Source organism: Oncorhynchus kisutch, linkage group LG7 (assembly GCF_002021735.2).
Source record: "Oncorhynchus kisutch isolate 150728-3 linkage group LG7, Okis_V2, whole genome shotgun sequence".
Classification (NCBI taxonomy): Eukaryota; Metazoa; Chordata; class Actinopteri; order Salmoniformes; family Salmonidae; genus Oncorhynchus; species Oncorhynchus kisutch.
Window position 1 is genome coordinate 7,642,637 of NC_034180.2, and position 27,800 is coordinate 7,670,436.

At 42.8% G+C, this 27,800-nt stretch overlaps 1 protein-coding gene across 1 annotated transcript; it reads right to left on the bottom strand.

Annotated features, from left to right (window-relative positions):
* Positions 1-3,114: 3,114 nt before the first annotated feature.
* On the bottom strand, positions 3,115-23,654 carry LOC109894121 (uncharacterized). Its single transcript, XM_020487349.2, has 6 exons — positions 23,172-23,654; positions 11,234-11,364; positions 10,886-11,053; positions 8,480-8,644; positions 6,574-6,685; positions 3,115-6,404 (listed from the first exon to the last, which is right to left on the bottom strand). Exons 1-6 carry the CDS (start codon positions 23,428-23,430, stop codon positions 5,497-5,499), a joined length of 1,743 nt encoding a protein of 580 aa, XP_020342938.2. The 5' UTR covers positions 23,431-23,654; the 3' UTR covers positions 3,115-5,496.
* Between the last annotated feature and the right edge of the window lie 4,146 nt (positions 23,655-27,800).

Consider the following 27,800-nt stretch of genomic DNA (forward strand, 5'->3'; position numbering starts at 1 on the left):
AGCTCAAAGGGTGTGGTTGAATGAAAAGGGGTATGCGCGCTGTTCTTTTGAAGTACGGTACAGTTTTACTACATTAACAACAAGTCCAGGGCTCTCTTTTCGGCTGGCGCAACAGTGTTTTGACCGGAACCGGCGCCTTCGCTTGACAACGCTTCGCTCTAAAATATTGGCTGCTTCGTGGGCATAGGGGGTAACCTATTAAACTTAGTAAATACATACCGTTAGTGAAATATCACATAACTATGGAATTAACATGGTCCACACGCACCAACAGTCGTGAAGAAGACACGACAACGCCTCTTCCCCCCCCTCGGGGGCCTGAAAAGATTTGGTTCTACCGCTGCACCATTGAGAGTCCCCATTACATATGTCACTAGTATGAAATGTACCATTAATGCCCTTCATTTGGTTACATTCATTTCTGTTAATGCATGTATTAATTACAGTCAGTGGCGATTTTAGCATGTAAATCTTGGTGGGGCAAAAACATTATGTGGGCTGCATGCCAGCAAAGTCACAATACATGAATTGCGCAATAACGGTGCCCACAAACTGTTAGGGCCTACATAAAGCTGTCCCAACAGTAGAGTCCCAACATCAGTCCTGAACACCTTACCACTGCTACACCTGGCTATCAGCAGAGCCTTGTCTGGCAGCAAAACAGTTCATTCAGCCTCATTTACTGCCTTTTAGAAAAACATAGCTGACTTGCTTTAACAAATGTGGTTTCTACTGACAATTGAGATGTACAAACTATGGCACAAGGGGACGACAAGCGGTATGAGGCAATCCGTAATTTAGATTAAGACATTAATGAGGGAGCAAAGACGGACCTAGTCAATATAACTATTTGTTCAGCACTTTTGAAATGTACAGCAACAGAATTCAGAACCTGGGTGGGCCGTTCTTACAGTGTTCTCCCTGTACACCTAGTCAGAACCGTAGGATAAATAAAGAGCAGATAATGAAAGCTATTACAATATTCGATTATTACATTTCTCAAAAACAGGTTATAGGCTACATGTGCACCACCAAGTCAGAACAGTAGGCAAAATTAAGACCAAATTATTAGGATGAGGCACATAGGCTACTAACAGCCTACTACACAACATACACTTTATTACTTTCTTAGCTACAGTATACATATCTCCCTGGCATATTACATAATTTATGCAGCAGCATACAATACATTTTTCGACTCACCTTGTGCTGTGCTCACTTGTCATCAAAGTCTGGAATTCTCTGGATTTGTGGTGCTTTCATATAATATATTTGGGAACCCAACAACAACAAAATTTAAAGGTTGAATCATGCTGTCAGTGATCTTCAGATCTTTTAAACATCCATTGTAAATTATACTATAATTAGAGTTACTCACAGTAATCCATCTCAAAAATCTTCACAACAATGTCCCTGGTGCTCCCATAGTTCCCCTTAGCGAATCCCTTCCCACATGTGGAGCAGTCATACTCCTTGTCGCCGTCTGTCCTAAATCTGGGCCTCCCACGTTGTGTGACCCAATGACACCAGAAGAGGAGCCAACACTCTCAGGTGGTTCATCTTTGAGCTCCCTCCTTGACCTCTAGCCATTGTTTGGGTGTTGTTGGGATTGTGTGCGGTGTTATAGGCTAGGTACCTCTTAGGGTCAGGATGGACATTCACCTCGTCTGTATTGGTGGGGTAACCATGAGGTAACTGAGGAAGCCTAGATACATATTCAGGCTTTCTATGAACCCAGTCACCAGGCATTAGATGAGACCCTGAAGGAGAATACAGACTTGTCTATGGTAGAAAAATGATAAGATTGTTTAATACTGTTTATGCTTTGATGCAACCTGTGTCTGTGGGACTGAGTTGGGCCTCTGGGGCTTGAGCTGACAATTGATTTATGATGGCTAAAGACTTCATTCCATAGACAAGATGTGGTGTGTGTGACCCGAGATAGAGCCTGGAGGAGTAGAACAAACCCCTCATTGTATCTGGGAAACTGAGCCGGGTTGGGGGTAAAACAACACCTAGTGCAGATAACCATGAGGTGGCTTATGATGCCCCCCGATCTGCTTTGGAGGGGTGGAACCAGCCATGACTAAGCATTTTTAAGCGCTTCCCAGCCATTAACTATGCATTTTTCTGTAAGGTTAAGCTCTTGGTCCAACACTCATGAGTGTGGGGTTGACAGTTTCATAATTGCAATAATTAATCAATCTTAAATTAAGATTGATGAAATGAGTCTCTCTCACTTGATTAGAATATTCCATGACCGGTCTCACCACTCTCTGTGAACTCTGAAGCCCAGGGTGACCAGCTCTGTTCATTATCAATACTGTGGTGTTTATCATAGACCCTCCTGTTCCTATCTCTAAGCCCCAGGCTTAGAGGGGGCTGTTGACTGGAGCCTCTGTCTCTCTGATGACCACCAGGATTGAGGTTGTTCAGTCCCCTTGTCTACTGGTTGTGGAGTGTCTGTCCCTTACGGTTTGGTCCCTGTTCCAACTCGGGAAAGAACAGCGATGGCTTCTGATCTGGGGCCAGGGTTTGTGACTAGCCGCTTCAGAGGTCCAGTCTCTCCTGCCAGCAACACCTGGTCCTTATGGACTGCAGACTGTAAAGTTGTACAGACAAGCATAGTGCCTGAGGAAAGTATTCTTGAGAAGATTGGGAGGAACTCCCCCAAGTGCAGGTGTGCCAAGCTTGTAGCGTCATACCCAAGAAGACTCGAGGTTGTCCTCTACTAGGTACTGAGTAAAGGGTCAGAATACTTATAAATCATCAAGAATCTCTAAACCTGTTTTTGCGTCGCCATTATGGGGTATTGTGTGTAGATTGAGGAGCACATTTTTTTAAAATCAATTTTAGAATATGGCTGTAATGTAAAAGGTCAACGGGTCTGAATACTTTCCGAAGGCACTGTACAGAATTAACATGACATATTATAAAATGTTTACCACAGTCTATCCCATCTCTAACACTATGATTCAACTACCCAACAATATGGAGCCATTGTAGTTTTTTATTTAAAAACAAAATGGTTTCAAGAATTAACATAATATTTTGGTTAGACGGAGAAAAGGGAAACTCAGTCCCTGCAATGACACAAAAATAACCAAGTCAGTCATCAATCAATTTTGTATTTAATTTAATCAAAATGGTCACACTCAATGTTGAAGTACAATACTTGTATTGCACAAACAATAAGTGACAAGTATATTCAAATATATAAAATAGTTAATGGTATTGAAAAAACATCCCGTGCCTATTTCCAAATGCCCAAGTACACGGTATACCGCCCAAGCCTACACAGTAGGGTACTCTTGTTACCCAGAGATGATTTGATAGAGATAAAAACCGATACATTGGGCCTTTAAGATGAATGTACTGTCACTCTGAATAAGAGTGTCTGCTAAACTGTAAGTGGAATAACTCACTATTTTAACCCTACCTTTTCTGTACAACTGGTACCCTTTCGGATAAAATTTATTTTAGAATACTTTGTAAATGTTCAACATTACACATATCTTCACTACTTTGTCAAGTTAATTAAGGCATTCTCACTATAAAACACCAGAATCAACCTAAGGGACATAGTTGTCACTTAATTAGTGAAGCATTTTTACAGAGAGGTTAACAAAGAAACCGGTACTCCTTATATATGCTTTATTTAGAGTTATGTAAATGTTGTGAAACTTTTAGCTATATGTTAGGATTTTTAATACATTGTAAGGCTGCATGATGTGACTAATGACAATTTGAAAAAATGTGCATTAAAAAGGCATGAGCTCTGCTTTCTTTTTTTTGTGCAGGCTGTACACACTTCAGTCTCTCATTTACAATTTGGCAAGCACTTGATAATGCCTAGAATTTCCCGGCGGCATCCCCTTTGTGTGGCCGTAATGCCCCCTAAAAAAAACCATGCATTTTACGGCCAGTGGCTGTTGTGCCCTTGGGCTGAATATAATAATTATAATTTCCTTCTGGCTGGGTGCTCTGAAGCACCTCTCACTCACATGGTTTTCCATCACGTGATCAGCTCTTTCTCACAGGCTACAAGTGAAGACGGACACGTCGGGGATGCAACTGCGCATGTTCTTATCCAATTCCGAGGCGCATATTGAAGATATTGGAAGAACTGTCCACATTTACTTCGTCAGCCAACAAGATGAGTAGGCCTAACAAAACAGCAAAAGCACTAGCCTATGTCAATCTACTATCCCCCATAGTACAAAAGTTGACCTATTCTGCACAAGAAATAAATAGCCTGGTACAGTTGTGGGTTGCGATAGATCCCAAATTAATACAACCACTAGCATCAAAACCTTTTTTAAGCAATGAGGCTGACGAAAAAGATCAGGATGTTTAGCTTAAAATGTTAATAAACTATTAGGCTATTTCTTCACATTATAAGTGCAGCAATGCGTGAATGTTCCATTAGCGAGAAAACACCATTCTCATAGCAAAAGCTTTTATGCATGGAATCCTTTTATTATAAAAGGTGCATTTTAGAATCTTGAAACTCAGGCTCTACACCTGTTGTAACGTTGATTAATGTGCTTCATTTTAAGAAGTTATTTGGCTACTTTAGATGTGATACAAACCTTATCGAAACATATAGGCCTATGGGCTAGGCTACACGAGGTGTGTGACTATGATTTGAAAAAGGCATGCGCTCTTTCTTGCTTTACTCCACACGCTGTGAATCATTTACAAATGAAACGCTAATATCGTCACCCATCAGACTATTCTTGATTTAATCTTGTCTTTACATACACTAAATAATATGTTTTGATTTAGAATGGACCCGTCTCAAAACAGGGGCAGGGGGGAAAAATACACTTAAATAGCTAATGGTGGACACTTTTCCCGTGGTTCATGCCAGCCAGGTAGGCTGTACTCCTGTGGTGAAGAGAAACAATGTGCTTAATATTAGGAAAATTGAGAAATAAATATAGTAGGCCTAGCCTATAGAAATCTGATGGGATCCTCTTTTTAAATGGAGCCCATCACTCTGTTTTCTCAAGCAATTGCATAGTCTATAGAAATGTTGTGCAACATAGGCTCTCATGAAGTGTTTGATTACATATGCATTGATGTTAGAGAGATAAGAGGGACAACAGAATGCTGAACACTAGGCAGTTAGCAAGTTTGGTAGGCTACTAATGATCATCAGCACCATCAGAGCTTGGAGAAGCTTAATTACCGTGACTAAATGGTCACGTGGAGTTTGACTGCTGTCATGAGACGTGACAGCCGCTATGGCGGTCACTGTAACTAACAGCCCTACACCCACCTGGTGTCCCAGGTATAAATCAGTGTCTGATTTAGAGGAGAACAATGGAAGAAAAAAAACGCTGTGGAACTGGCATTGAGGTCCAGAGATGAGTTTGAGGGCTATACTCTATACATGGGCCGTGTGAATTTCTGCTGGTGTATCCTGAAGTACCTCTTCCCGCAGTGTGTACAGGTGAACGGCCTCTCTCCTGTGGACCTTCAGCTGCATCTTCAGCTGGTGGGAGAACCTCTTCTCACACTGGGTAAGCTGTAGGACTTCTCCCCTCTGTGGACTCTCTGGTGTCTCTTCAGGTTGGACGAGTGTGAAAAACTGTCCTGACACATGTGGCAGCTGAATGGTTTCTCCCCTGTGTGGACCCTCTGGTGCCTCTTCAGGCTGGACAAGTGTGAAAAACTGTCCTGACACATGTGGCAGCTGAACGGTTTCTCCCCCGTGTGCATCCTTTGGTGGATCTCCACCTGTTTGGGGAAACGGAAGGCTTTCCCACAGAACGAACACGGGAAGCGCTTCTCTTTGCCACCGGATCTACTGATAGCGTCTCTACTACTGTCATTTGTCAATGGGCTTGTGTAGCCATTTACTGTTGAGGCACTGATATTGTCTGAGGTCTGGTTTACCATTATGAGAGTGTGAGGAGGATGAAGGCCAGGGAGAGTCTGTGTTGTCGCAGGGTCCATGTCCCAGTTGATAGATCCTATAGAAGGCAGGCTGAAGGCAGCACCTGTAAGGGGGTTAACCTGAGGCGAAATCAGTCTCTCTGAATCACAACTATAGGAGCAGGATGGAGCATCGCTAGCCGAGTCTGTGTCTGATCTCTCCTGACGCATATGGACACCTCCCCGTCCCCGCGGACCAAATCTACCCCTCGCCCTGGTCTCAGCCAGTCTGTTGTTTTGGAGAATAAGTTTGGTTGTTGTTTTGTGTTTGACTGTCTGTTTCTGGTTGTTTTGCCCCAGCCCAGAGTTGAGGACGTTGTCCCATCCACTGGCCTCCACTATGTCGCGTCTGGTCCTGGCCTGCTCTGTGATGTTGTCTCCTGGGCCCTTGACTGCACCCGTCTGGGTCTGGGAATCCAAGATGGCCGTCCAGTCTCCTCTGTTAGCCTCCAACCAACCACCCGCAGGAAGAGGTTAGAAAATGGACTTTACAAACATGGCAGAGAACTCTACATGTGGAGATTTCTTTCATTGTCAAGTTCGTATATTGTTTCAAATCATCGCCAGGTGCATCACTATTCCCATTGAAGATCTATTACTGTATGTAGGCTTTATGTACTTCTCCCTTACCTTGCTCCCCCATCTTTAGTCCACTCAGCAGATCAATTCTCTCTGGTCCGTCTTCTATTGTCTCCTCTTTGACCAGCAGCAGATCAGGCTTCCCATCCTCCATGTCTACTGACTGTAAGAGATAAAGAGTGAGAGGATGTTGGATCAAGAAATCTGATATGAGCACCCTGCTATGGAGCATCTTCTGATTGGGCAATGAGGGATTGCTATGCAAATGTATTACTTAATTTGATTACTTGACACTTCAGACCAAATTAATCAAGACAGTATCCACAAAGTGTCTGTAAGAATTTGTCGGAAGTTTACCTACACCTTAGCCAAATACATTTAAACTCAGTTTTTCACAATTCCTGACATTTAATCAGAGTAAAAATGCCCAGTCTTAGGTCAGTTAGGATCACCAATATATTTTAAGAATGTGAAAATGTCATAATAATAGTGATTTATTTCAGCTTTTATTTATTTTTCGTCACATTCCCAGTGGATCAGAAGTTTACACACACTCAATTTAGTATTTGGTAGCATTGCTTTAAATTGATTAACTTGGGTCAAACATTTTGGGTAGCCTTCCACAAGCTTCCCACAATAAGTTGGGTGAATTTTGGCCCATTCCTCCTGACTGAGCTGGTGTAACTGAGTCAGGTTTGTATGCCTCCTTGCTCGCACACGCCTTTTCAGTTCTGCCCACCAATTTTCTATAGGATTGAGGTCAGGGCTTTGTGATGGCCACTCCAATACCTTGACTTTGATGTCCTGAAGCCATTTTGCCACTTTGCTTGGGGTCATTGTCCATTTGGAAGACCCATTTGCGACCAAGCTTGAACTTCCTGATTGATGTCTTGAGCTGTTGCTTCAATATATCCACCAAATTTTACCTCCTCATGATGCCATCTATTTTGTGAAGTGCACCAGTACCTCCTGCAGCAAAGCACCCCCACAACATAATGCTGCCACCCCTGTGCTTCACGGTTGGGATGGTGTTCTTCGGCTTGCAAGCCTCCACCTTTTTCCTCCAAACATAACGATGGTCAATATGGCCAAACAGTTCTATATTTGTTTCATCAGACCAGAGGACATTTCTCCAAAAAGTATGATCTTTGTCCCCATGTGCAGTTGCAAACCATAGTCTGGCTTTTTTATGGCGGTTTTGGAGCAGTGGCTTCTTCCTTGCTGAGCGGCCTTTCAGGTTATGTTGATATAGGACTCGTTATACTGTGGATATAGATACTTTTGTACCCGTTTCCTCCAGCATCTTCACAAGGTCCTTTGCTGTTGTTCTGGAATTGATTTGCACTTTTCGCACCTTTTCATACGTTCATCTCTAGGAAACAGAACGCGTCTCCTTCCTGAGCATTATGACGGCTGTGTGGTCCCATGGTGTTTATACTTGCGTACTATTGTTTGTACAGATAAACATGGTACCTTCAGGCATTTGGAAATTGCTCCCAAGGATGAACCAGACTTGTGGACGTCTCCAATTTTTTTTTCTTCTGAGGTCTTGGCTGATTTCTTTAGATTTTCCCATGATATCAAGCAAAGAGGCACTGAGTTCGAAGGTAGGCCTTGAAATACATCCATAGGTACACCTACAATTGACTCAAATGATGTCAAGTAGCTTATCAGAAGCTTCTAAAGCCATGACATAATTTTCTGGAATTTTCCAAGCGATATAAAAGTCACAAAGTAGATGTCCTAACCGACTTGCCAAAACTATAGTTTGTTTAACAAGAAATTTGTGGAGTGGTTGAAAAACAAGTTTTAATGACTAAAACTGAAGTGTATGTAAACTTCGACTTCAATTGTAGCTTTATTCATTATAATCTAAAATCCTAAACTGATCCTAGATCGGCTTTGTGGATACAGGCTCTGACCTAATACCATACAGACAGTAGTTCAGTGGCTTCACCTCAGTGAGACTGTGTGTGGTCCTGTGCTGCTCAGCTGGTTTCTCTGGGGGTTCAGGAGGAGGTGTAGTCTGGTTGTCCTCCATGACCATGGTCCCATCAGGGTTCCCCAGACTCTCCTCACACCCCTCCTCCTTCACCAGCAGCACCTCTGGACCCTCCTCCTCCTGGAAAAAGACAGGTGACAGAGACATACACTCCCTCAGGTACGTACACACAGATAAACACATTTTCAACATGAAGGGTTTACGAATCCCCACTATGTTTGAATCCTATATTGTCATTAGTTACTTCATTGTTAAACCCATAACAGACATTAATATGACGTTGTGGGTAAAAAGAAGTCCATTATAAGTCAAAAGTCAGACAAACCTGACTAATTTATTGGTGTACTGTAGGTGTTTTGCTTCATAGTTTGTTCTCCATATTCCTTTTAAAATAGGGAGCCAATTTGTTTTCACTACTTTTATTTCCATAAGTGTTCTAATGGAACTCTTGTCCCTCTGCAACAGAATTATGGTGAGAAATGTTTGAACCATGGAACAGCTATAAAATCACAGTATTGAATCGCAATACATATTGTATTTTGTGATATTGTATCCCGAGGTCCCTGGCAATTCCTGCCCTAATTGGTTATAAAGTGTGGTTGTGTGTTTGCAAAATAGGGTACGATCAGATGTGATGTGTACTGAAGAGAGTCTCAATTAAAGTCTTGAATTTTGTGTTTATTCAACATAAAACAAGTTTTAAATACACCATACGAAAACCACACATATGTGTTTCTCTGCGTACCCGGCCCACCACCTCAAGCTCAACAAGACGGAGATGCTCTTCCTCTCGGGGAAGTCCTGCCAGCTCCAAAACCACATCACGGTTGATTGACAACTCCATGGAGTACAAAGAACAAAGCAGTGACTTCCTGCAACTGTGATATATGGTTGTCTCACCCAGCTATCTTAAGATGAATGCACTACTAAGTCGCTCTGGAGAAGAAAATCTGTTAAATGACTTGCATGTAATGTTACAAAAAAAAAAAAAAATATGCATGAACTTGATAAACTGCATTCATTTCCGCATTAAAAGTGTCTTAGGAAAAATTAAGTAGTTGAATGGAAGTAATGAAATAGGCATTTGTGAACATCATATAGCCTACACAGTACAAACAATATGTAACAGACATTTTTTATATATATATCACACAATGTCTGGACACAATAGTCAACAGTGAAATCTGTTACTCTCGTTATTGCAAATGCATCTGTGGACATTTTCTTCTAACAACCAAAATTAATATTTATATTTAATTCAGGGTTTGATCTAAACATCAGAAGCTATTGAGTGGAATGGTTACTTTCTATGTTATAGTGGAATGGTTTTTCTGCTGCTTCCCTCTGAGAATCTCCCGTGTGGACCTTCAGGTGCATCTTCAGGTTGCCAGCCAGGGCGAAGCGCATGTCACACTGGGTACAGCAAAAAGGTTTCTCCCCTGTGTGGACCCTCTGGTGCCTCTTCAGGTCACCAGCCTGGGAGAACCTTTTCTCACACTGGGGGCAGCTATATGGTTTCTCCCCTGTGTGGACCCTCTGGTGCCTCTTCAGGTCACAAGCCTGGGAGAACCTCTTCTCACACTGGGGGCAGCTGAAGGGTTTCACCCCTGTGTGGACCCTCTGGTGGATCTCAACATTCTGGAGGCAGCTGAAGCCTTTGTTACAGAACATGCAGAGGAACCGTTTCTCTTTACTACTACCTGATTTTGCACACCCACCCTGTGCCTTGGCCCTTTGGTCCTTTGAGTTCAATACCTGATCGAAAAGGATGCGGTCGTGTGAATCCGAAGGGGCCATCAACGTGGATACTGGGTCGCAATCCCTGAAATTGTGTAAAGCGTAGTGGGTGGTGACATTTAGATTAGTCTTTAAGCTTCCTCTGTAATCAAAGAAATCTTTGCCTTGTGAGTGTCCTCCTAAATGAGTCTCGTCTACATTCCATGTCGGAGGAGCGTCGCCCTCCACTTTTACGTCATTTACAACTATAATCTCCCCTTTCTTATCTTCGCACCCTTCAGAGTATACACTACTACTGTACCGGTTCCAGTCCCCTCTAGACAGATCAGTCTGTCTCTCTAAACCCAAGGATATGTTACCAGGGTCCATCTCTATAGCGTAAGAACAAGACGGATCATTGCCATTCTCGAATGTGTCAACCGAGTCCCGATTGGATGGAGCTGTCCTCGGGCTTGGGTTACCGTAAAGTAAATACTCTGAACTGGGAGCAGGAGAACAGCCCAGTGGCCCCAGTCTCTCTGGATCTGACCTGAGGTCAGATCCTGTGTGTAAAAGCCTTTTGGTTACAGTTAAAGTCTCGGTGTCTGTCTCTGACTTGAGGACGGCGTTCGGCGTTCCACTGACCTCCGTGATGCTGTGCCGTGTCCTAGACTTGGGCGCGGCAGCGGTGTGTAGGTCCTCCGTGGCTACAGGGTGGATGTCTCTGTTGTACCGTCGGTCCTCCTCTTCTTCAGACTTCTCCTGCTTGACCAGAGACGATCCTCCAGAACCTGCAGCCTCTACATCTGCAGACTGACACAAATAGAGGATGTTATTAAAGGCATTTTAACTGGATAACAATGTCGCAGTGAACTCACAAGCTCTGTTATGGCAGATAAATAAGGATGTACATGAATAGCTGAGGGGAGTCTTTCTGAAATAAACAGGACACATTTGATGTACTGTAACGTTCTGTTACACTATGACACTGACCTCTATCACGTTAACATGCTGGGTTGAGGTTCCACTCCCCTCATCAACAGTGATTGGTTGGTCATCTCGCCATGTATTGTATCCCGCTGGCTTCACAAAGGTCCTGTGGCCTCCAGTGAGATGTCGTTCACCTGAGTGAGTGATTGGGGGAAAATAGGTGGTTAGGTTAGCAACTCTCAATGATCAATTGTATATTGTACACTAATGACAGTCTACATTTGACAAGGATGTAAGGTAACACTTCACCTAACTTCATATACTATTTATTGATTATGTTCCATGCATCACATCCTTTTTTAAGTATTACAATTGGAAATATGGTTAGAATATGATACAGTCTTAATTGACTTGCCTGGTAAAATAAAACAAATTGTGCAGGGTACGTATTGCATACTATCCAAACCCTAACCAAGACATCACATTGTATCTGTCCCATTATGGGTCAGTGAGAGCATGGGCAGCACCATTGTAGTACAGACTGAGATATGTTCCCGGATTCATCCAAAGGCATTGAGATTACCAATAAGGAGGAAGGGGCGCGGCTCTGTTGCACCATACCGCAGTGTGTGTGACGTTTGATGTGTTCTTTTATGTTTTTAATTTGTACACTTATTTTCACAAACAATCTGCCAACGATGGATTTACAGTGGTGGGGTGTTGTACTGATCTTGTACATACCCGCTACAAAATGGACTAAATGATAAACGCTGCTGGCCGCAGAATCCAATACAGCAGAGTTCTACTACAGTCGTGGCCAAAAGTTTTGAGAATGACGCAACTATTAATTTCCACAAAGTTTGCTGCTTCAGTGTCTTTAGATATTTCTGGCAGATGTTACTATAGAATACTGAAGTATAATTTCAAGCATTTCATAAGTGTCAAAGGCTTTTATTGACAATTACATGAAGTTGATGCAAAGAATCAATATTTGCAGTGTTGACCCTTCTTTTTCAAGACCTCTGCAATCCACCCTGGCATTACGTCAATTAATTTCTGGGCCACATCCCGACTGATGGCAGCCCATTCTTGCATAATCATTGCTTGGAGTTTGTCCACCCGCCTCTTGAGGATTGATCACAAGTTCTCAATGGGATTAAGGTCTGGGGTGTTTCCTGGCCATGGACCCAAAATATTGATGTTTTGTTCCCCGAGCCACTTCATTATCACTTTTGCCTTATGGCAAGGTGCTCCATCATGCTGGAAAAGGCATTGTTCGTCACCAAACTGTTCCTGGATGGTTGGGAGAAGTTGCTCTCGGAGGATGTGTTGGTACCATTCTTTATTCATGGCTGTGTTCTTAGACAAAATTGTGAGTGAGCCCACTCCGTTGTCTGAGAAGCAATCCCACACATGAATAGTCTCAGGATGCTTTACTGTTGGCATGACACAGGACTGATGGTAGCGCTCACCTTGCCTTCTCCGGACAAGGTTTTTTCCGGATGTCCCAAACAATCGGAAAGGGGATTCATCCAATCCCTGTACCCTTTTCAGAATATCAGTCTGTCCCTGATGTTTTTCCTGGAGAGAAGTGGCTTCTTTGCTGCCCTTCTTGACACCAGGCTATCCTCAAGTCTTCACCTCACTGTGCGTGCAGATGCACGCACACCTGCCTGCTGCCATTCCTGAGCAAGCTCTGTATTGGCGGTGCCCCGATCCCACAGCTTAATCAACTTTAGGAGACGGTCCTGGCACTTGCTGGACTTTCTTGGGCGCCCTGAAGCCTTCTTCACAACAATTGAACCGCTCTCCTTGACGTTCTTGATGATCCGATAAATGCTTGATTTAGGTGCAATCTTACTGGCAGCAATAGCCTTGCCTGTGAAGCCCTTTTAGTGCAAAGCAAAGATGACGGCACGTGTTTCCTCGCAGGTAACCATGATTGACAGAGGAAGAACAATGATTCCAAACACAACCCTCATTTTCAAGCTTCCAGTCTGTTATTCAAATTCAATCAGCATGACAGAGTGATCTCCAGCCTGGTCCTCGTCAACACTCACACCTGTGTTAATGAGAGAATCACTGACATGATGTCAGCTGGTCCTTTCGTGGCAGGGCTGAAATGCCGTGGAAATGTTTTTGGGGGATTCAGTTCATTTGCATGGCAAAGAGGGTCTTTGATATTAATTGCAATTTATAATCTGATCACTCTTCATAACATTCTGGAGTATATGCAAATTGCCATCATACAAACTGAGGCAGCAGACTTTGTGAAAATTAATGTGTCATTCTCAAAACTTTTGGCCACGATTGTACAATGCAACACAAATGCGATGGATATCCCAATGGCCCATCTAATCCCTGATTGTCTGCGAGTGGATTACAAACCCAAATGCAAACGTGGAAAGAGTAAAAACTTCCCTGACCCATCAGTTGTTAATCAATGCACAGTCACTGAGGGGGAAAAGCAGATGAGCTGTCAGCGAATCTACGCTTCCAACACAAATACCGGGAGGCCTGTTTGCTGGCATTTACTGAGACTTGGCTCAATGACAGAGTCCCGGACAGGCAAGTGGAGCTGGCCAGCTTCACTCTGGTCAGAGTGGACCGTAATCTGACAGTCACAGGGAAACATCACGGCGGGGGCATCTGCCTGCTTGTCAGGGACCAGTGGTGAAAATCAATCCTGGTGAGAGAGTCTCTGTACCCCCGACATTGAACTGTTTTCTGTGTCACTGCGACCCTATTATCTGCCCCGTGAGTTCCCCCAATTGTTTGTTACCGTTGTGTACATTCAACCTAAAGCTAATATATCAAAAGCATCAGAGATGATTTATCTGTCACAGAAACTGGAATCTTTCTCCTCCGACGCACCCACATTTATTTTAGGGGATTTTAACAGCTGTACTTTGCACAAAGTCCTGAGCACATACCACCAGTATGTGAAATGTCACACTAGGAATAATAAGACTTGATTTGTGCTATGGGACAATACCAAATGCATTCTCTGCCACGACCAGACCTCCCCTGGGGACATCAGACCACAATGCGGTCTACCTCAGGCCAACCTACTGTCGCCTCCTGGAATGGGAGAAACCTACAGTTAAAAAAACGTACAGATCTGGAAGGACAACAGTATCACTCGTCTCCAGGGGAGTTTTGACTGTACCATGTGGGAGGTATGAGGACAGCAGCTCTGATCTTGATGAACTCGGATGTTTCAGACTAATGTAAACTTCTGTGTTGAGTCAGTTGTGCCTACTAAAACCTGTAAAATCTTCCTTAACAATAAGTCTTGTATCAAAACATCTAAAATCACTACTTAATAGAAAGAAGACAGTTCATGCTGAGGGTGATAGACAGGCTTTAAGAGATGTACAACGCGAGAACAAAAGACAGATACTGGTGGACAAGGAGGCATACAAGCAAAGGGCGGAAAGGACCCTCTCCTCAGGAAACTCAAGGGTGGCCTGGCAAGGGATTAAATCCATGGCTAGCGCCCCCCACATAGGCAGGGGAAAAAACAGTTCTGACCTTGCTAGACATGAGGGCCAGAACATTGCTAATGAACTGAATGGTTTCTTCTCAAGATTTGAATCAGACAACCTTGTCGGAGGTAAAACAAATGGAAGCATCATTAAATGTTTGAGAGGGTTGTTGTTAAACAGGCTGATGTTCAACTGGGTCCTGGTGTTCAACAGGCCGCCCCCAGTTGGTGAAGGTAGGCAACAACACCTCCACTACGCTGATCCTCAACAGAGGGGCCCCACAAGGGTGCATGCTCAGCCCCCTCCTGTACTTTGTTTACCCATGACTGTGTGGCCACTCACGCCTCCAACTCAATTATCAAGTTTGCAGATGACAACAGTATAGGCCTAATTATTTATTTATATGTATATTTAGTGTATTCTAGTCAAGTTCATCATATTTAACTATTGCTGTACATATACTATTCTATCCACGTATTCTTCATATATATATATATATATATATTATATATATATATATATACTGTCCATAATGTCTAAAAAAAACAAAAATATAAAACGCAACATGTAAAGTGTTGGTCACATGTTTCATGAGCTGAAATAAAAAGACCCCAGTAATGTTCCATACACACAAAAAGCTTATTTCTCTCAAATTGTGTATATATATATATATATATATATTTGTTTACATCGCTGTCAGTGAGTATCTCTGCCAAGATAATCCATGCACCTGACAGGTGTGGCATATCAAGAAGCTGATTAAACAGCATGATCATTACACGGGTGCACCTTGTGCTGGAGACAATAAAAGGCCCCTCTAAAATGTGCAGTTTTGCCAACACACAATTCCACAAATGTCTCAAGTTGAGGGAGTGTGCAATAGGCATGCTGACAGCAGGTATGTCCACCAGAACTGTTGCCAGATAATTTAATGTTCATGTCTCTACTATAAGCTGCCTCCAATGTCGTTTTAGAGAATTTGGCAGTACGTCCAACCGGTCTCACAACTGCAGACCATGTGTAACCATACCAGCCCAGGATTCCACATCGGGCCTCCTTACCTGCGGGATTGTCTAAGACCAGCCACCCGGACAGCTGATGAAACCCTTTGCCTTGATGACAGCTTTGCACACACTTGGCATTTTCTCAACCAGCTTGAACTGGAATGCTTTTCCAACAGTTTTGAAGTAGTTCCCACATATGCTGAGCACTTGTTGGCTGCTTTTCCTTCACTCTGCGGTCCAACTCATCTCGATTGGGCTGAGGTCAGTTGATTGTGGAGGCCAGGTCATCTGATGAAGCACTCCATCACTCTCCTTCTCGGTCAAATAGCCCTCACACATCCTGGAAGTGTGTTGGGTCATTGTCCTGTTGAAAAACAAATGATATTCCCCCTAAGCACAAACCACATAGGATGGTGAATCGCTGCAGAATGCTATGGTAGCCATGCTGGTTAAGTTTGCCTTGAATTTTATATAAAATCACAGACAGTCACCAGCAAAGCACCCTCACACCACCTCCTCCATGCTTCACAGTGGGAACAACACATGCAGAGATCATTCATTCACCTAGTCTCCATCTCACAAAGACACGGCGTTGGAACCAAAAATCTCATTTGGACTCATCAGACCAAAAGGACAGATTTCAACCGGTCTAATGTCCATTGCTCAAGTTTCTTGGACCAAGCAAGTCTCATCTTCTTATTGGTGTCCTTTAGTAGCGGTTTCTTTGCAGCAATTCAACCATGAAGGCCTGATTCATGCAGTCTCCTGTTTACAGTTGATATGTGTCTGTTACTTGTAAAGCATTTATTTGGGTTGCAATCTGAGGTGCAGTTCACTGTAATGAACTTATTCTCTGCAGCAGAGGTAATGGAGGCTTCCTTTCCTGTGGCGGTCCTCATGAGAGCCAGTTTCATCACAGCGCTTGATGGTTTTTGTGACTGCACTTGAATAAATGTTAAAGTTCTTGACATTTTCCATACTGACTGACCTTCATGTCTTAAAGTAATGATGGACTGTTTCTCTTTGCTTATTTGTGTGGTTCTTGCCATAATATGGACTTGGTCTTTTACTAAATATGGCTATCTTTTGTATACCAACCCTACCTTGTCACAACAAAATAAATTCCACAAATTAACAAGGCATACCTAATTAATTGAAATGCATTCCAGGTGACTACCTCATGAAGCTGGTTAAGAGAATGCCAAGTGTGCAAAGCTGTTATCTAGGCAAAGGGTGGCTACTTTGAAGAATATGAAATAGATTTGGTTATCACAGTTTGTCTTCACTATTATTAGACAATGTAGAAAATAGTAAAAATTAAGAAAAACCCTGGAATGAGTAGGTGTGTCCAAACTTTTAACTGGTACTGTATGTGTATATATTTATTTTATTTATTTATTTATACTCCGGACACAAACATTGCCCGTCCTAATCTTTCTATATTTCTTAATTCCATTATTTTACTTTTAGATAAGCGTGCATTGTTAGATATTACTGAACTGTTGGAGCTAGGAACACCTGCAATAACATCTGCTAAACTGTTGTATGTGACCAATAAAATGTTATTTGATCTCAACGTTTCAAACTGACCACCATTGTCCCTGTTCCCAAGAACTCCAAGGTAACCTGCCTAAATGACAATCATCCCGTAGCACTCACATCTGTAATTGTGAGAGCTTTGAAAGGCTGGACATGACAACATCATCATCCCAGATGCCCTACCCTGGACCCACTCCAAGTTGCATACTGCCCCAACAGATCCACAGATGACACAATCTCAATTGCACTTCACACTGTTCTCGCCCACCTGGACACGAGGGGAAATAACTATGTGAGGATGCTGTTCATAGACTACAGCTCAGCATTAAAAATGAAGAGGGTTAAACCAAGGCCTCATACCTTTTAAATGGTTAATAAATTGTGTTATGATAAACTGTAAGGTCACCTCTTCTAGGAGACCTGTGTGGGTATTAACACCTGTTTTGAGTGTTGTGCCCTTCAGACATTATCAGAAGGCGGAAACTGCCTACGTTCATACATACTCCTCCTGTCTGGGCCCCACCTGGCTATCGGAGGTTCTGAGAATACGACTAGTTTTCTGAGAACACAAGGCCGCCGCGGGCCTGATGAAAACAGACACCTGTCAGAAGATGCTTGGACTCGTTCCCCTTATGACCCTATACTTGTGATGAAAGGTCAAGTTTCGGTCAAACCCACTTCTGAGCTTTTAATTGCTGATAAGATGGTTGCTGCAGTCAGGGGGAGGTTAGATTTGTTAAAATGTTGCCATGGAAACTCACGCAAGGATTGGGAGAAGCTATATGAATTACAGGATGTCTTAGACATTTTGCGGAACCTGGGGAGAGCTATTATGTACTGTACTCTGTACCAACTTCTGCCTACAATTGTATTACTAAAGGAGTATTTTAATACTTAAAACAAAGTCTGTTTCCTTTCCATTACTAATGTAGGTTTGATAATTATATCGACCTGATCATTTGTTGAAGAAATTGACCAACAAAAACCATAGTCCCCCCCAAGCTCGGGACCCTGTGACTGAATGCCTCCCTCTGAAACTGGATCCTGGACTCCCTGACGTGCAGGCTCTAGGTTGTGAGGGTAAGCAACAACACCTCCGCCATGCTGACCCTCAACATGGGGGCCAATCAGGGGTGCATGCTTAGTCCCTTCCAGTAAACCCTGTTCACCCACAACTGCATGGTCCAGTCATTTCATTCTCAACCAGGATTTCATCATACATGTCAAGCAGTGAAGTTTCAGCTCTGTCTGTCAATGGCCTCTCTTCCTCGGTGCACACTGTCACTGTGTCCGTTTCCATCTTGTCCAGCTATGTATGCAACACTTCACATAAAACCTGTTTCTTGTCTGTATCGAAGTAGTGGTCCTTGTACATAGCATCGAGCATGAAGACGGCACAGTAAAGAGAGAATGCCACGAATCGCTTGTTCACAGCCTGTTTGGCGGTTTTGTTGAACAGGCGTTTAAATGCCATGACAGAGGGTATCGCGTATGCTGCAGGTGAAGTTGATGAGCTTATTTCTCGAGTCAGTTGTTAGAATGGAGCTAGCTAGTGTGTTCATATTTCCAAGTTCCAAACACATTCTCAAATGCCATTGAAAAGGCAGCAGCGCTATGACAACCAGCACATTCATGAGCATGCAATAAGACTTTCCTCAGTACCAAATCCTTGGCGACCCACTGTGCTGTCAGACTCAGCATGCTCATGGGGCTGATATCGCTGGTCCAAATGTCAGTCATGACGCTATTACTGTGTAACTCCGGGTAGAGCAACATCTGCAAAAAAACGCACTTGGTAGTGTGTACCGGTGCTCGACCAGTCAGTGAAAGCAAACATCACCCACGAAAGAGAACGGTTGATTGTCAAGGGAAATTACATTATCTTGGCGTTAATGTATTTCGCCTTTGCGTTGTCTCGCTGAAATATTCTTACTCTTTCAAATGACTTGTTGACTGCTCGATCCACACAGCAGACATTGTGGGCTAGGTTAGGAATGCTGTGTTGCACGTGTAGCGCAAAATTCTTGCATCATTATGTCATGTACCTACGTTATATAGGTATGCAAGTCAGATTTGACATCAGCTTTGCACATTGGCGTTAAACTAGACATTGAACATTTTTAGCTAATATCGGCCGATTCCAATATGTTTACCGATATATCGTGCATCCCTACTACAACCCCCCCCCCCCCACACACACACACACTGATATCACACATCATATACTGCTGCTAAACTGTTCTTTATTTTACGCTTATTATCTACATATCTACCTCAAATACCTTGTACCCCTGCACAGTGATAGGGGTAACCCAGACAGGTCACATGGTGCTATAAAGCTGAAGCAGCCGTTCATTACATTTTTTTCACCATCAAATATGGTAGTGAGAGGAAGTCCAGTTGCTGGCGCCGGAGGGGATGGCTGCCGACTTATCGGCTCTTAACTAACCATGCTATTCTGTTTGTTTTTCGTGTTGTTCATAACTTGTTTTGTACATAATGTTGCGGCTACTGTCTCTACATTAGAAAAGAAAGAACTTCATATTTGGTACAGAAACCTTTGTTTGCAATTACAGAGATCATACATTTCCTGTAGTTCTTGACCAGGTTTGCACACATTGCAGCAGGGATTTTGTCCATACAGACCGTCTCCAGATCCTTCAGGTTTCAGAGCTGTCGCTGGGCAATACGGACTTTCAGCTCCCTCCAAAGATGTTCTATTGGGTTCAGGTCTGGAGACTGGCTAGGCCACTCCAGGACCTTGAGATGCTTCTTACCGAGCCACTCCTTAGTTGCCCTGGCTGTGTGTTTTAGGTCGTTGTCATGCTGGAAGACCCAGCCACGACCCATCTTCAATGCTCTTACTGAGGGAAGGAGGTTGTTGGCCATGATCTCGCGATATATGGCCCCATCCATCCTCCCCTCAATACGGTGCAGTCGTCCTGTCCCCTTTGCAGAAAAGCCTCCCCAAAGAATGATGTTTCCACCTCCATGCTTCACGGTTGGGATGGTGTTCTTGGGGTTGTACTCATCCTTCATCTTCCAAACACAGCAGGTGGAGTTTAGACAAAAAAGCTCTATTTTTGCCTCATCAGACCACATGACCTTCTCCCATTCCTCCTCTTGAACCACCCAGATGGTCATTGGCAAACTTCAGACGGGCCAGGATTTGAATCCATGACGGCGTAGTGTGTTACTAATGGTTTTCTTTGAGACTGTGGTCCTAGCTCTCTTCAGGTCATTGACCAGGTCCTGTCATGTAGTTCTGGGCTGATCCCTCACCATCCTCATGATCATTGATGCCCCACGAGGTGAGATCTTGCATGGAACCCCAGACCGAGGGTGATTGACCGTCATCTCGAACTTCTTCCATTTTCTAATAATTGTGCCAACAGTTGTTGCCTTCTCACCAAGCTGCTTGCCTATTGTCCTGTAGCCCATCCCAGCCTTGTGCAGGTCTACAATTTTATTCCTGATGTCCTTACACAGCTCTCTGGTCTTGGACATTGTGGAGAGGTTGGAGTCTGTTTGATTGAGTGTGTGGACAGGTGTCTTTTATACAGGTAACGAGTTCAAACAGGTGCAGTTAATACAGGTAATGAGTGGAGAACAGGAGAGCTTCTTAAAGAAAAACTGGTCTGTGAGAGCCGGAATTCTTACGGGTTGGTAGGTGATCAAATACTTATGTCATGCAATAAAATGCTAATTAATTACTTAAAAATCATACAAATGTGATTCTGGATTTTTGTTTTAGATTCCGTCTCTCACAGTTGAAGTGTACCTATGATAAAAATTACAGACCTCTACATGCTTTGTAAGTTGGAAAACCTGCTAAATCAGCAGTGTATCAAGTACCTGTTCTGCCCAGTGTGTGTATGTGTGTATATATATGTATAGATGTAATAATGACAATTACAACAATACTGAATGAACACTTATTTTAACTTAATATAATACACAAATAAAATATTTTTAGTCTCAAATAAATAATGAAACACTCAATTTGGTTTAAATAATGCAAAAACAGTGTTGGAGAAGAAAGTAAAAGTGCAATATGTGCCACGTAAAAAAAAACACATTTAAGTTCCTTGCTCAGAACATGAGAACATATGAAAGCTGGTGGTTCAATATTCCCAGTTCTTCAATATTCCCAGTTAAGAAGTTTTAGGTGGTAGTTATAGGAATTATGACACGTTGACTAGTTCTCTCCATACCATTTGTATCTCATATACCTTTGACTATTGGATGTTCTTACAGGCACTTCAGTATTGCCAGCCTAATCTCGGAAGTTGACAGGCTTGAAGTCAAACAGCGCTGTGCCTCAAGCATTGCTAAGAGCTGCTGGCATACGCAGTAAAGTGCTGTTTGAATGAATGCTTAAGAGCCTGCTGCTGCCTGCCACCGCTCAGTCAGACTGCTCTATCAAATCATAGACTTCATTATAATACAATAAACATAGAGATATGAGCCTTAGGTCATTTATATGGTAAAATCCCGAAACTATCATTTCGAAAAAACAACAAGTTGATTATTTCAGTGAAATACAGAACCGTTCTGTTTTTTATTGAATGGTTGGCAACCCTAAGTCTACATATTGCTGTTGCATTGCACAACCTTCAATGTTATGTCATAATCATGTAAAATTCTGGCAAATTAGTTCACAGTTGGCAACGAGCCAGGCGGCCCAAACTGTTGCATATACCCTGACTCTGCTTGCACTGAACGCAAGAGAAGTGACACAATTTCCCTAGTTAATATTGCCTGCTAACATTAATTTATTTTAACTACATATGCAGGTTTAAAAATATATACTTCGGGGTATTGATTTTAAGAAAGGCATTGATGTTTATGGTTAGGTACATTTGTGCAAAGATTGTGCTTTTTTTCGGGAATGCTCTTTTGTTAAATCACCACCCATTTGGCGAAGTTAAAGTAGGCTGTGATTCGATGATAAATTAACAGCCACCACATTGAGTATATGCAACGCAGGACAAGCTAGTTAACCTAGTAATATCAACCATGTGTAGTTAATTAGTTATGATTGATTTTTATATTTGTTGTATTCGGCACATGTGACAAATAAAATGTAGTAGTGGGAGAGAATGGTGAAGCTGGGTCGACATTCTGCAAATTCTCAACCATGAAACGTCTGATCCCAAAACTATAATCTATTATGAACACAGTGCACTAAGTTTGATAGACTTGACCCTTTGCCCCCAAAAAATGAAATTGCATTGTGTTGGAATGCAATGTCAAATTGAGTTTGTGCACATGCGCACTTCAGAGGTGGTGTTCCCTAATGGAAATATGCAAATACACACTACAACACACCAATAGGATCTTGCTAGCTCGTGCTTGCCTTTGCCCACCTCCTTGCTTGTTCTGACCACTATGCTTCATTTGCTCCCACTGTAAATGACACAGATTAACTATCTTTGGTGATATGGTACTTTTTCTCCATGTATATAGCTTCAATCTTGTGTGTTTTACACCTCATGTTACAATTTGTATTTTGCTTATTTTTTACTCTGCATCATTGGGAAGCGCTTGTACGCATGCATTTCAAAGTGAATACAATTTGATTTGAGGCCATCTCCATTTTGAAGTAGTCCATTTTATTTTTCTACTACTTCTATGAGTTGGCAAACAAACTGGAAGTGTGCATACTGCCACCTGTACTGTGTTGTTTGAACATGTATAAAGCCAAAGGTGGCGATTTACTGCCACCTGCAGTTATGGAATGTTTACTCACGAGTATAATTCGTTAGTTGATCAAAGATCCCTGAATAGCATAATGTGGCCCTTCCTTAACCCATTGGAAGTCCCACCCAGTTGACTGCTTCAAAACGCTGCCCATGCTAACAAGCTTGAGTCCACTATCATTCTCTAGGACCAAGACACCATTTTGGGAAACACATCTGAACACATGCCCAGAGGGGGCCCGCAGCCTCGGCCTTCTACAAAATGTACCTCTTGTCGTTCCTCTGTATCGGTCGAGGATCTTGACACTACTGGGACGACGCTCCCGTGCCACCTTCAGTTCCAGTAGCTGTAGTTTCCTCCGCAATCCCCGGTTTTCTCTCTGGCTTTGAGAAATTTCCAAACGAAACACTGCATAGTCGTCGTCTACGAGTTTACAGATCTCTACCACAGCTGCGTTAGCCAGCACCTCCATAATGGAGGCTATTTGAGTGTGAAAAACCATAACGTTGCCATTGCAGTTAGCCATTGTTAGCTAACGTTAGCAGCTAGCTAGCGTTGCCTAGATAACATATCGAACAAGTCCTGTCTCCAACGTGAATTAAAGACTACCTGAGCTAAGTATGTGATGCTGTGCCGTTAAATTAGTTTGTGTTCCAGGGTGTTAATAAACGTCTAAATAACAACAAACGCTAACGTGAAATTGTATTTTGTCACGGTTAATTTCTCTTCTGTGTAGAAGGAAGTTATCTTATTGGTTGGCGTCATTGCTCAAAGGGCGTGGTTAAAATAAAAAGTTATGCGCACGGTTTTTTGATATACGGTACTACAGATTACATTACACATCAAATCTCCTATGATCAATGATTTTGTCCGAATAACAATACTAGCGTACTATGTGTTTAATAATTAAACTTCATACTAATATAGTCGTTTGATTTAGTAGAATTCACTCGCCTTTTTCGACTCACATGTTTGACGCGCTGTAGCAAAGTGAACGAATGGTAGGAGTAAACGCAATTGTGCATTCGAAATTTCATATACTATTTTCTCGCAGAACATACTTGTTTAGAAATAAGTGTGAGTAAGAATATAGTAAGAAAAAATAGAACAACTTTATACCATCTAAATCTAATTGTATTAGTTGCATGCTTCGTAAACAACAGGTGTGGACTAACAGTGAAATGCTTACTTATGGGCCCTTCCCAACAATGTAGAGAGAAAGAAAATAGAGCCATAGGGTGGGCTTGTAGATTCTCTCTGGCTATCTACTCCGATTTCACTGTGACCTGTACACTCTTGTTGGCTGGCCCTTGAGTAATACTCGTTGCCAAACCCACTGGCTCCAGGTCATCTACAAGTCTCTGCTAGTTAAAGTCCTGCCTTATCTCAGCTCACTGGTCACCATAGCAGCACCCACCCATAGCACGTGCTCCAACAGGTATATCTCACTGGTCACCCCCAAAGCCAATTCCTCCTTTGGCCGCATTTCCTTCCAGTTCTCTGCTGCCAATGACTGGAACAAACTGCAAGAGACTCATATCTCTCTCACTAGCTTTACAGCAGCTCACCAGCTGTCAGAGCAGCTCACAGATCACTGCACCTGTGCATAGCCCATCTGTAAAAAGCCCATCCAACTACCTAATCCCCATACTGTATTGATTTATTTATTTATCTATCTTGCTCCTTTGCGCCCCAGTATCTCAACTTGCACATTCATTTTCTGCACATCTATTACTCGTGTTTAATTGGTATATTGTAATTACTTCGCCACCATGGCCTATTTATTGCCTTGACCACCCTTATCTTACCCCATTTGCACACACTGTATATAGACTTTTTCTACTGTATTATTGACTGTATGTTTGTTTATCCCATGTGTAACTGCGTTGTTTTTGTCGCTCTGCTTTGCTTTATCTTGGCCAGGTCGCAGTTGTATATGAGAACTTGTTCTCAACTAGCCTACCTGTTTAAATAAAAGTGAAATAAAATTAAAATATGTACATATAATTACAAAATAAAGTGACATAGCAGCAGCTTATGTGATGAGTATAAAAAGTTGGTGCAAAAAGGTTCAATGGACAAAGTTCAGGTAGCTACTTGGTTAACTATTTAACTAACTACTTAGCAGTCTTATGGCTTGGGTGTATAAGCTGTTCATGGTCCTGTTAGTTCCAGACTTCGTGCTTTGGTACCACTTGCCGTGCGGTACTGGAGATTACAATAAGACTTGGGTGGCTGGAGTCCGTGACCATTTTTAGTCATCTTTAAATCAAGTGACATCACAGAGATGCTTGATGAAGTGGAATCTACTCGCGTATATGGTGCTGCTATGTGAGACTTGAGATCACAGGCATACTGAAAGCAGTGACAGAGCCGAGCTTTAAGTTTATTGCTAACACGACTCACAAAATCCTGGGGCTCCTTGACCCTCTTAACAAGTTACTGCAGTCTGAAACTACAGATTTGCAGACCGGTGTCAAACTTGACCGCAGTACCTATGGGTGAAAAACTGCTATGTTAGCTGAATTCTGAAAGCTTTGGGAGGCATTCCAGGAGGGAGGGCAGGAGCATATCTGCTCCAAGCAAATGATGGAGAGTCATGAGAAACTCTGCAAGAGTATGTATTTGAACAGCCTTGTCTCATAGACTAGAAGTAACATAGTAAATCTGGGACACTCAAATTAGTAGGATATGTTTGGTATGCTTCAAAATTCAATTGGCACTCACACATCTGAGCTATCTTTTTTGCAGGTGCATGGTAACAATTGAATACAATGAGAAAAAAGAAGAAACCCACATACAGGAATATGATTCCAAATAAATGACATTATTACATGTTCCACCACCCATGTTATCTACATTATTAAATGTCCACGTGGGCTATGTAGGTAAAACCTCTCGTTCTCTCAAGCAGATCATTTGTGAACATAATGGTTGAAATCAGGAGAAACAACAGGTATTATCCAGTCAGCAGTACATTTTAATGACCTGAAATATGACATTTCTACCTTTTAGATTTTGTGGTATACAGAAAGTTAAGATATCAGACAGGGGAGTTGATATAAATAATACTCTGAGCAAAAATAAATGTTTTGGGGATTTTCATCCAGACATTATTTCCTAAAGGTCTTAGTCATTTCATCATTATGTGAAATCGGCAAAAAAAAGAAACGTCCCTTTTTTTCAGGACCCTGTCTTTCAAAGATAATTCGTAAAAATCCAAATAACTTTACAGATCTTCATTGTAAAAGGGTTTAAACACTGCTTCCCATGCATATTCAATGAACCGTAAACAATTAATGAACATGCACATGTGGAATGGTCGTTAAGGCATTAAAAGCTTACAGACACTAGGCAATTAAAGTCACAGTTCTGAAAACATAGGACACGAAAGAGGCCTTTCTACAGACTTAAAAAAAACAAAAGACTCCCAGGGTCCCTGCTCATCTGCGTGAACGTGCCTTAGGCATGCTGCAAGGAGGCATGAGGGTTTCAAGGAGGCATGAGGACTACAGATGTGGCCAGGGCAATAAATTGCAATGTCCATACTGTGAGACGCCTAAGACAGCGCTACAGGGAGACAGCTGATCAGCCTCGCAGTGGCAGACCGTCCTCGCAGTGGCAGACCACGTGTAACAACACCTGCACAGGATCGGTATATCCGAACATCACAACTGCGGGACAGGTACAGGATGGCAACAACTGCCCGAGTTACACCAGGAACACACAACCCCTCCATCAGTTCTCAGGCTGTCCACAATAGGCTGAGAGAGGCTGGACTGAGGGCTTGTAGGGCTGTTGTAAGGCAGGTCCTCACCAGACATCACCGGCAACAATGTCGGCTATGGGCACAAACCCACCGTCGCTGGACCAGACAGGACTGGCAAAAAGTGCTCTTCACTGACGAGTCGTGGTTTTATCTCACCAGAGGTGATGGTCAGATTCACGTTTATAGTCGAAGGAATGAGCGTTACACCGAGGCCTGTACTCTGGAGCGGGATCGAGGTGGAGGGTCCGTCATGGTCTGGGGCGGTGTGTCACAGCATCATCGGACTGAGCTTGTTGTCATTGCAGGCAATCTCAACGCTGTGCGTTACAGGAAAGACATCCTCCTCCCTCATGTGGTACCCTTCCTGCAGGCTCATCCTGACATGACTCTCCAGCATGACAATGCCACCAGCCACACTGCTTGTTCTGTGCGTGATGTCCTGCAAGACAGGAATGTCAGTGCTCTGCCATGGCCAGCGAAGAGCCCGGATCTCAATCCCATTGAGCACATCTGGGACTTGTTGGATCGGAAGGTGAGAGCTAGGGCCATTCCCCCCAGAAATATCCGTGAACTTGCAGGTGCCTTGGTCGAAGAGTGGGGAAACATCTCACAGCAAGAACTGGCAAATCTGATGCAGTCCATGAGGAGGAGAAGCACTGTAGTACTTAATGCAGCTGGTGGCCACACCAGATACTACCTGTTACTTTTGAAACCCCCCCCCCCCCCCCCCCATTATTCCATATATTTTAGTCACGTCTGTGGAACTTATTCAGTTTGTGTCTCAGTTGTTGAATCTTATGATCATACAAATATTTGCACATGTTAAGTTTGCTCAAAACAAACGCAGTTGACAGTGAGAGGACATTTCTAACACCCTCCCAACATATCCTCCAAACACTGGGTTCGAGGCCATTATCACTTTTATACAACGGGTTACCAACATATACAAATAATGATTTGACATATTTTCAATAAACTTGAATTATTCACCCTTTCACGGGCTATAGTCCTGACACAAATCTAGTGCTGCTACCCAATCCGGCTGGTTGTTCATTATATCGGTTAGGTTGCCAGAGACGCTACCCTCTCTAACCAAATCGCTAACAGTGACAAAAAATAAAAATCAG